Source organism: Sinohyriopsis cumingii, unplaced genomic scaffold (assembly GCF_028554795.1).
Source record: "Sinohyriopsis cumingii isolate HCF-2022 unplaced genomic scaffold, ASM2855479v2 utg000160l, whole genome shotgun sequence".
Taxonomy (NCBI): Eukaryota; Metazoa; Mollusca; class Bivalvia; order Unionida; family Unionidae; genus Sinohyriopsis; species Sinohyriopsis cumingii.
Window position 1 is genome coordinate 9,207,671 of NW_028315873.1, and position 12,008 is coordinate 9,219,678.

The 12,008-nt window shown below is 33.6% G+C and overlaps 1 protein-coding gene across 3 annotated transcripts in view; it reads right to left on the reverse strand.

Moving 5' to 3' along the window:
• Positions 1–12,008, reverse strand: part of LOC149774743 (uncharacterized) — a 175,623-nt gene that overhangs the window by 95,568 nt on the left and 68,047 nt on the right. For 2 of the 3 annotated variants that reach the window (XM_089944808.1, XM_089944807.1), the window contains exon 3: positions 2,872–3,630. In XM_089944808.1, the coding sequence (XP_089800934.1) occupies positions 2,872–3,630 (759 nt within the window). Of the gene's footprint in view, positions 1–337; positions 733–2,871; positions 3,631–12,008 lie in introns of those variants that run through there. The other variant, XM_089944809.1, reaches the window with a different exon arrangement.

A 12,008-nucleotide genomic window follows, 5' to 3' on the forward strand; every position in this document is an offset into this window, starting at 1 on the left:
AAAATCACAAATGACACGAAAGTATTGCTTGAAGGCACCTGCCATTTACGCATTATAAGTTACTTATTGCAAACTGACCCAGATTGTATTGTATCCAGGTTAACTATAAGTCGGTATCTCGCAAATAAAAAAATCATTATTTTAAAATACATTCAGTGTGAGTGCAAATGATAATCTTTTTGCTAGCATGTGTTACAAAATTATTAGTAAAGGAAGTTATTATTGTGTATACTATTTGCCCTGCAAACGTCAATTATTATTACATGTGGCAAACAAATAGAAGCCCTGGTGATAACCATAACTAGCAGGGAGCAATAAACTCATTGCTTAAACTTACCGACAGGATATCAAATACAGAGGTCATTTTATTACAATGCAAATCATCCCCGGAATCTTGACTTGAGTATCTTTTTAGTGTGCCAATTGTTTCTTCTGAACTTGGCCGACAAAAGGAAGTCGAGTTTGGTTCCTTTGGATTCTTTAATTGTGCCATTTCTTTCATCTTTTTTATATAAAGTCTGCCGACGCAGGTAAGCCAGCATTGATTCTTTTTACCTGTATTAACGGGAATTTTGAAAATGAAACAATGGAACAGTTTTGAAAGCGACACAATCTAGTGCTTTGTGCATGCATACCGATATAAGGCTGAACAGTAAATTAGTTTTCATTAGTTTCATCTGAATATTCCCTATCCATAGTTTTATAGTGTTTTATTTTTCGACAACAAGAAGCATGTACTTCGTCTTGTAGGGATAAATGTACGTCATTTCCGGTTGCGTCCTCTATAGGTGGGAAATCGTAACTAAGGGGAAGTAACAGCGTTGTATACGTCTATTTCGAGTAATTAAATTATTATTTCTTCTTTACACTTGATAACATTTTTGTTCTTTTTGTGCGAGTATAACTATTTTTAACCATGTAACGCAAATCTGATATAAATAGGAAAATGTTGGAGTATGGCCGGTGACCTGAGAAACATTAAAGTGTATACAAAATTAAGACAGACACTGAAGTGTATAAGAATTTAGACAGATATTAAAGAGTATAAGAATTAAGACATTAAAATGCCAAAGAATTAAAACGGAAATTGAAGTGTATAAGACAGACATTATAGTGTATAAGACTTAAGACACAATCATTGGTGTTAAGAATTAAGACACAGACATTACAGTGTATAAGACTTCAGACACAATCATTAGTGTTAAGAATTAAGACACAGACATTACAGTGTATAAGAATTAAGACACAGAAATTAAAATGTATTAGAATGAAACTAAATAAGAATTAAAATGTGCAAGGAATACTCGCCTGACAACTGCAATACAATCTGATTCACTATGCTAGCTTAGTAACAATTATGATTACACACTATGCCAGTGTAACATCAATAAGATATACATGTGCCAATTGACATGAATGGTGTGTTAGGAAATGTGATTACACACTATGCCAGCTTAGTAACAAATATGATTACACACTATGCCAACGTAGTAACAATTATGATTACACACTATGCCAGTGTAACATCAATAAGAATTACATGTGCCAACTGACATGAATAGTGTGTTAGGAAATATGATTACACACTATGCCAACTTGGTATCAGTTATAATTACACACTATGCCAGTGTAACATCAATAAGATATACATGTGCCAACTGACATGAATGGCGTGTTTGCAAATATATATGATAACACACTATGCCAGCATCATAGGAAGTCTTACTACCCTCAAACAACACGAAACAGTTGACATTAATATGTTAATAAATTTGAGTAGACACTATGGCAACTGAATAGCAACTATGATTACACACTATGACACTGTAATATGACTAAGTGTACAACCGTTTGTCTTTGTAATACAAAATAATCCCGAAAATGTTTTGGCCATCTAGTTTAGCCCAGTACTTGGTGCGCTTAATACATTATATATACTAATACTTATCACATATGTAATGTTCTTTGTTTTGAAAAAATACATATCTCCCGACCTACGTAGCCTAATGATTTTTTTGTTGTTTTAATCCTAAGTTAATTTTAAAATATCCGTACCTACCTACCCTAATTGTAAAACAATTACAAAGGGATAAAACACATTTTATTTTCTTTTGGTCTAATGGCATCCATCCCTGGCTGTCATACAATCTGTATTTGTTATCGTTGAAAAACGTTTGACACGACCCCCAGCTGTATGTAAAGTACATATGATTCATGCACAGGTGCTCAACGCGAGCTTGATGCTAAGAAGAAAGAAGAAAAAACAATAATCTAAAGGAAAAAAAAATCATATAGAGTGACAAAAATACCTTAGATAACCCCAATGACCCCTTCTGACATAGGACCCTCTCTATCATAATATATAAGAGAGAAGTACCGAACTTCCAAATACTTCGTTCCACCCATGACCCTCTATTTCCTTCTGCTATTTCCGTCTTTAAAGGCACACGACCATACTACATGGCTTGTTTTACTCCTGAGATATTTTTCTATCCATCAAGCCATCATTGACATTTCTTCGCCGCCAGTCAAACAAATAAATAAGCTGGTCTAAACCAATATATACAATTATTAAAAAAAAATAATTAACCTTCCTATTTAAAAGTAGAATATTATTAAATTGAATAACAATAACTAAAATTTTATTTATAATTTACATAAGATAAATAAATAGGCCTACATACATCACTGTGTCGACACCTGCATACATGACAGTGTTTGATGCAGACTTTGATCATACAAATGAACAATTTTATTAAAGATATAATTTAAATTAAATTTCATTTAAATATTTTAAAATGATTGTCTTGATAATAAAGTTATAAATGTGTTGTTGATGTCAATGAAGTAAAAATAAAATATGTTACTTGCCTTGATGAGGTGTTTGGTACATGGTGATGACATTACTGTTAAAAGCTGCCACGTACAGAATCCCACTGTCCCAGAAAATGGCCCAGGGAAGACGTGATATCCCCTCCGTATAAATGGCCACTAACTGACATGTCTCTGTCAGATGATGAATGGAGTCTGAATTCCTGTCACACACAAATAATTGTCCATTATCATCTACAGTTATTCCACGTGGCCATGACAGTCCCTCAGGTTTGTATCTGTATGGCGGTTGACTTGGATTCTGTAAATTAAATCCATACACACCAATGTCGTCATGGGAGTAAGCATCACACGAAATATACACCATGTTTCCTTTTGTCGTCAACCAACTCATCAACACCCCTCCACAGACTTTGTGTAAATTGTCATGTCGTCCATCTTGTAAAGACACAACGGTCCAACATATGGTGTTGTCTTTGACACCACAGACAAGAACTTTGTCCATGAATCCAGCTACACCATGACAGAATTCAAAAAATGATGGACGTGAATCAAATGTTTTACCCCTAGAAATGAGACCGGAGTCCTGTACCGACATCAGTGTTATACCGTCATCCATAGCCACACATAAGTCCGTGTCATTTACACGACACACGCCACAGGGATCTGACTCCAGATTGTCAGATGAAGACATCAACATGCCGTCATGTCGTCTGTACACACGGACTTTATTAGAATTCTCGTCTGTGATGACCAGCTTGTCTCTGACCACAACGACACCCCAAGGGTGAAGGTCGTCTGTAAATAAAAATGATATAAACATCAATAATGACATGAATAATTATATTAAAATAAAATATAACTTATAGACATAAACAAATATTGAATTTATGACTTTAAATAATAGTCGACTGTCATAATTAATCACCACCACCACAACCATCGTCGTATTCTTGTTGTTGTTATCATTATTATCAGAGAGATCTAGATTAGATATAAAAATGTCACATATAAGTAAATGAATTCACCAGAAAATACACAAAATACTGTATGATACTCGTAGTTGTGTGAGTGCATTAATATTATTATTCATATTATTATTAATTCAAGAGGGATTAAACAGCAGACATCACATGGAACCAGTAAGCACACTATTATAGTTTTGTACAGTATTTTAATACCTTACGTTCATTTTGATATTAGTACTAATTAAAACAATACTGTACAGAGTCATGAATCATTATAGTGTGATAACTAGTTCCATGTGGAAACTGTTGTTTTTCCTCTGTCATTTTCAAAGGATAATCAAAACTAAAACTCGGGTCATCAATAGTCCAATAGATAGGTGTAAATTGTACTAACGCTATCATTTTCATTATTCATTATTCTTTTATTATTATTATTATTATTATTATTATTAGTATAGAGGGATTAAACAGCAGACGTCACATGGAACCAGTAAGCACACTATTCTAGTTCTGTACAGTATTTTAGTAAGTTTAAGATGTCACATGTACCATACTTTTATTCGGACATTTGTAATGTATACATTAAAACAAATACTGTACAGGGTGATGAGTTAGTATCGTGTGATAACTGGTTTTATGTGGAAACTGTTGTTGTCCCTCTATCATGTCCAATTCTTACTACACTACAAAAACTACAGAAATACATTTTTTTTTAAAAATAAAAATAAATTTGAAAAAAAAGCAAAAACTACATAAAGAAATTAAAACTTGGGTCACTGATAAGTGTAGATCGGTAACAAAATTAAAATTCTTACCGTAATATTGGGGTGGGGTTATAGAGCAGGGGTGATTTTTATAGAAATTTCAAAATAAGTAAAGTCCTATATCGATATACGTATTCCCTACGTGCGATATATATATATATATATATATATATATATATATATATATATATATATATATATATGACTGAAAATGACTCTGGGGTTTATCGGTATACTCCCCACCCCATATAGATTTCAGGCCATAAATTGCAACCAGCTGAGATGATATATTAATATTCATACACTACATGGAATAATTATTGTTTATAATTTTATAACTTTTTCTCAACTAATATCGTGAATACAATAGTCACAGTTGTTTTTTTCCGGGGGTCTCTCAAACACGGCAATATTTTTTTAAGGTATTTGAGAGTCAATTTTTAAAGCCGCCCCCCCCCCCCGAAAAAAAGAACGGTGCTTTATTATCAATCAAATGAAATTACCCTTGACTACTTTATAAAATAAAAATCAACATAATGTAGAGGAGGCGCAATTTTTTATTCTGCACAATTTATTGCATTAAAAAATAAGACAAAAATTCGTTAACTGCTGGAAAAGTTCTTTAGAAGTAAGCGCTCGGCAAAAAATAAGTGAGGTTTCGATAAAACAAGAATAATATACATATAAAAAAAGAAATGAACCTTACTGTAAAGATAAAAGATACACAACTTGATCAGTCATCTAATACATCCCTGTCATATCCAACATTTCAACGCACCCTAAATATACTGTTACCCTGAATATTTCAGTGAAAATCCCATTTGGTAGATTATGTGAATTTCTTCACTCTCCACTCTGTCGTCTGCTGCTCTCAGTGTCTTACCTCCCTTGCGTTATGACGTTGACACTGGCAGAACGCTGATGATGAAATTCAACCAGACAAAATTATACAATCTGATAACGACATCACACCGAATCTGACGTCACACAGCGCGTTTGTGTCTGGTGATTAATATTTCTACAAGATTGATTTTCATGTATCATGAACGGGATTACATCAACTTGTCTGTATGCAAATGCGTGGAGCTGATGTACTGAGGTTTAGATGACACAGGGATAAATATAACCTTACGGTAGCGACATAATATAAAATGAATTTAAAGCGTGAGGAAATTGCATGATTTCTTATATCAAACAAACTTAGCCTAAGACATTAACGTTACAGAAAAATGATTATGTGTATTGTAAAGTTCGCATATAATGCAAATCCGGTTTGTTTACGGTCTGCAAAATAATGCATCGTCAGCTTTGAAGTAAAGAAAAAAAATTGTTTTATTTTATAGTTATTATAGAACCCTTGAAATTAAATTTTGAAATCATTCTTTTGTTGAGATTGTTTTCTCACAGCAGCAGGCCTTGAAAGATAAGCATTTAAAAAAAAATTAATTTGTTTGGAGAAAGAGAGAGGTGTTTCCTGACATTCCAGTATAAATCGTAAACTGGCACTTTCTGCAGTAACGCTACATTGTATAAAGTTTTACATGTCACTTTAAAATTTAAAAAAAAATGTAGTTAATGATCCCTTGTCTGTCCGTCCGTCCGTACGGTTCTACTTTTAGTCTTGGCTACATATTCAGTAAACAGGAGAAAAGGCGACCATGTCTGCCACGCTTTATAAATACTCGTGAAAGTGATGAAATGGCATAATGTGAATTTATATTCTCTTTTGTTTGAAATATCAAACAAATGCGGAAAACAACGTTCTATTTCTTTTCTATGAAATATGAAACACGTGAGGAAAACAATGTTCTACTTCTTTTCTTTGAAATATCAAACACATGCGGAAAACAGTGTTATACTTCTTTTCTTTGAAATATCAAACACATGCGGAAAACAGTGTTATACTTCTTTTCTTTGAAATATCAAACACATGCGGAAAACAGTGTTATACTTCTTTTATTTGAAATATCAAACACATGCGGAAAACAATGTTCTATTTCTTTTATTTGAAATATCAAACACATGCGGAAAACAATGTCATACTTCTTTTCTATGAAATATCAAACACATGCGGAAAACAATGTTTTACTTCTTTTCTTTGAAATATCAAACACATGCGGAAAACAGTGTTATACTTCTTTTCTTTGAAATATCAAACACATGCGGAAAACAATGTTCTATTTCTTTTATTTGAAATATCAAACACATGCGGAAAACAATGTTCTACTTATTTTCTATGAAATATCAAACACATGCAGAAAACAATGTTTTACTTATTTTCTATGAAATATCAAACACATGCGGAAAACAATGTCATACTTCTTTTCTATGAAATATCAAACACATGCGGAAAACAATGTTTTACTTATTTTCTATGAAATATCAAACACATGCGGAAAACAATGTTCTACTTATTTTCTATGAAATATCAAACACATGCGGAAAACAATGTTTTACTTATTTTCTATGAAATATCAAACACATGCGGAAAACAATGTTTTACTTATTTTCCTTCATCATGCAATGAATGAGAATTGATAGTCTCTCCAGAAAATTGTACTCTGTCACAGATTAAATGTTTGGAAACTTTTCTTTTTTTTTCTTCCATATAACTGTTCTAATTTTTTTAAATTTCTTTTTTTCTTCTTTATCTTCTGTGACAAAAGCCAGTAAAACTCTACAAATTTTTCGAATGCATTGTAAGTGTTTCTATTTGTCCGTCAGTAGTTTGTTCTTGTAAAGGGAGTTCTTACACAGAATAGGAGATTATCTTATGACGCATCGGGTTTGAAGAGGATGAGTTGATTATAAGATAGTTTTCTCATCCTGCTTACGGGGGGGGGGGGGGGGGGGAGGGACAATCTGACCACACAAGCACCGACTGAGCGAGTCTCTTCATAATTTGGTATTTACAGGAATATGTACATTACAGCAAACATTATTAGACGCTGAACCATAAATTGGGGTGGAGTGCACGAGTATAAAAATTAATATAATGTTTCCGATGCCCTGTCTAGTTCGAGTTATTAAATCAAAATCAAATATTCAGGTATCAACACATATTCACATAATAACACTATCTGATATTGTCAGTATTTGTTGAAAGCGCTATTTTGAACAAGAAAACAATTCATTTAATTAAAATAAATAAATAACCCAGGTTGTATTAATTGTTCACTGTGTTTGCTAAGTGCTATAGGTTCTACACAGTTTTTCACGTATCATCGTTTACAATTTTTAAATAAAACAAATATAAGAATAATGTCAGAGTAATTTATGTGCTTTCATGTAACACAATAGCAGTTCATAATATCTCACTACATATATTTTGATTTGATCATCTTCGTCCTGTTCGTCGATCTGCCCATCCATACTTACGGCCTGTTACAGCAAGCAGACGAGGATAAGTGTCATTAGACAGATGTAATAACTTTATTTTGTACCTTCATATAAATGATTCATAATAAATATTTCACGCTTTCAAACAAATTTTGCTTACTTAAAATCATTTATTAATTATTCTAAAGAAATAGAAAAGCATATTTTCATGCTTTTAAATACATATTTTTGGGGTGATTTACAAATTTTCATGCTTTTCAAAGAAAATAAAGTCCAAAGCAAATGTTGTTTTAGCACAAAATACTATACATGACGACGAGGAAGAACCCTGTTAAATCCCAGTAAAAACCACTGGCGCACAGGAAGCTGCAGGCAAACTTTCTCACGTACCCACAAAAAGACGAGGCTCGAACCCTTGCGGACAGAAATATGATGGCAGTGATTGATAAATTACCGTAACGGACAAAACCAGGACTCTATTTGAAGAAACAAAAAAATTGGTTTAATACCATGTAGTCTATAGCTACATTAATAGACATAAAATGTCCTCGTGAAATCAAGGTTTTCGGTCAAGGTCCAAGTCTAAAGCGTTAACAAATTTATACCAAAAAAATAAGCGAAAGTGTAAAAATAAAGCAATGGTGTGTGAGCCTCAAATATTAACCATGCAAACTTTATGTAATTATAAACGTGGCGGTTAACGTGGCGGTTATTTGGTCTATTTATGTTAATTGGTTCTCCTTGATATCAATAATAAAAGTGGCCGCTTCTGTGGCCCAAGCGATTAGAGCGTCCGCCTCTGAAGCGGGGGTCGCGAATTCAAGCCCAGGCTAAGTCATACCAAAAACTTTTTAAAAAATGGTATTTTTAGCTGTCTCGTTTGGCTCTCAGCATCAGCAAGTTAGTGTTAGGACTGGTCGGCTTGGTGTCAGGGTAATGTGACTGGGTGGGACACAATGCTACATGTCTGCGGCATGATGCCCCAGTGGATCGAGCGTAACCTACCTATTAACATCTTTAAGAACTATTACGAGGAACGACACATATTATCACTCGAATAATACAAAAGGATTTTTTAAAATAACAAATCTAAATAGTACACCGTTCCATCGTCAAAATTCGAAAACCATAAAATAAATTAAAAGATAAAATATAATATATCATAACGGATCTTAAATCCAAATTAGGAAGAAATACAACTGGGAAAGATATTTGACTTATACTTGCTGTCTCCAACATACAGAAGATATAACATACACACAATGTAGCACCACTACATATAGCAAACACTGAGACCTAGGCGACCTATAGCAAAGGTCACAAAATTTCAAGGGAAGGAACTTCAAGCAAGGTAAGGGAAACCAGGCTCGGACGAACAACCATTTAGATAACACTAAGGAAACATAAATACCCCATCAAAGTTCTAAAAACTACATTTCTGATATAAAATTTTGTTTTAAAAAAAACATACAACACATCTGAGTTGAAACACACAAACATAAAGTACTTTTATTTTTTGAAAATGGGGGGGCATCTGTCTGGTGCCCCCCCCCCCCCCCCAAAAAAAGTGAATGAATGAATAAGACCTTTTTGAAAAAGATTTTTGGTCTTACACTAAAGAGGATGAAGCCAAAATGAAATTGGACACAAAATAAAATGCTTGTCAGGCCTTGAACGACAGGTGTAGCAGGAACAGTTCTGGATCAGAATAAATTGTCGCCTTAGTGACACCGTTCTATTGCACGGAATAAAAACCCGAGAATAGTAATGGAAAATATTTCAAATTTCATGTGCCAAAAGCATTTGATAGGACTGCATTATTTAATAAGGTTTATTCCCATTCTAATATATTTTAAGATCAAATATATCAGTACCAAAGTGACCTCTCTTCAATGGATACAACTCTGGATTATTTTGCCAAACATTTTACAAGGTTTTCCAAAACGTACACGATCAGTAATTGCACATAATTACATCAGCGCGGTCCAAAACGATGCAATTGAACAATGATTGTTTATTTATTTATTTATGTATTGGCTGTGTGTAATGCGTGATGTGCGTACAAAACAAGTATTTAATTAGTTTTAGCGCATGCAAATCAGGCTACAGATTAATTGGCAAAGATATTTTCAAGTTATTTGGGTGATATTCAGCCTGCTGTGGTGTGCAGTTTGTATCTTTGTTCTACAAATTTAGATTTTGTAACTTGTAACTTCCGCAGATTATGCTCAATGAAATGACGAATATTATATCAATATTTTGAAGTCTGTAATACTATTTTATAGCATAGATGAAATGTGTTATGATAATCCTACTACGTTTTTATTGACACTTTTTATCCACAAATTGATTTCTATCACTTCGTCGTTCTATTATGTGTTTCTTGGCATTTTTAATTCGACAATTCCATTTCACTTGTTTGACCTCCTGCGTATTTATTGACACTGTTCTATACACAAATTAATTTCAGCTACTCCTTCGACTTGTTTTTTGCTTTCTCAACATAAAACAAGACTGCATAATTTGCCTACATCTGCAAGTATTTGCATATGCTACCTCAGATACTGCATAAAACATTCTAGGGCAAGTAGTCGTTACTATGATAACTGTAAAATAAACTGATGTTCTTGTACGTATTGTCCTGTAGCGTGCATGTCTTTGTAATTTAGTGGACGTATCTTTTCAATTAATTCTTGCCGTACTGGGGACAATTTACACCGTAACACCGTGAGCATCGAACTACACACTACATACAGCGTAAACAATAAAAAAAAAACTTATTGAGACCCTGACGTTGACAGTGAAATCGACGGATGCATGGCTCACAGTGCAAAGGTAAAGTTGGTATATATAAAGTGCTTAAATGACTTTGGTTATATATAATCTTGTAACTTTATCGTTTATGTTCCATTCTAATTTTATTACGAATAACGCCCGCTATAAAAACAACACGTTAGATGTGTTGTTTTGGGCGTCATTTTTCGGTCAACGCTCCCAAAAAGAAATAAGGACATGTAAATGTCATCTGTTTTTTTTTTGTTTTTTTTTTGTAATTGTGACGTCTATCGCTTTCCACTGCAGTAACGTCATGAATAAATTGTCACGCAGTTATACCCATTGTACATCGCCCATCAGAAAAGAATAGTTTAAGCAAATTGTTTTCTAACACGAATTTTTCGCTCACATATATACGTGAAGCAAGAAAGAACCTTATATGATATGATACGTGTACAAGTGTTTCGTTATTTCCTTTTTTTTGAAAATGAAATAATACTTTAAAATAAAGAAATATTATTTTGCTTAATCAAAATATTATTTCTTATTTTATGCTAAGCAGTGAATTACTCGATTTTCTAATTAAAATAATATTGATATTTCACTGCAGTGAAAAAATAATATTTTTTCACTGCAGGAACTACTTTTTTGGGTCAGAACATACTTACCTCCCTTTGATTTTCTGTTGGTGAACTACTTTTAACTTATGTACATGTCATTGTCATTATTAATAATCCCTGTCTGTTATCCTTGAAACTTGTAGTTTGTTAGTTTGGAAATACTCAGTTAATTTTTATCACTCTGATGTGGAACTAATTTTGTGCGCAGGTACACATAGCACAGCAGAACATGTACGGTAAACAGCTGATATTACCGTAAGAAATCTGCTAATTGACTGTGTCACAAACTTTAGGTAGCCAACTTATGTGAGCATAAAATAAAAAAAAAATTTGCTTGAAACGAGTGTTGCTGTTGTTGTTGTAGTGTTTAACGCCATTTTTCAGCACACGATAGGCTATACATGGCGGCCAGTATTAATGGTGGAGGAAGAACCTGGGAAAACCCGGAAAGAACCACCGACCCACGAGAAGCTACTGGCAAGCTTTCTCACATACCGACATTGGCTGAATCCGAGATTCGAACCCACGCAGGCAGAGGTGAGATGGCAGTGATCCGTAACGGAGAGCGCTTTAGACCAATCGGCCACTCGGGGCCCCTGAAACGAGTGAATAACGGATACATTTCATCTCGTGGGTGAAAAACTCGCCACTCGTGAAAATACTGAGTTTTTCATCCACTCGGTGAAATATATCCGTTATTCACTCGTTTC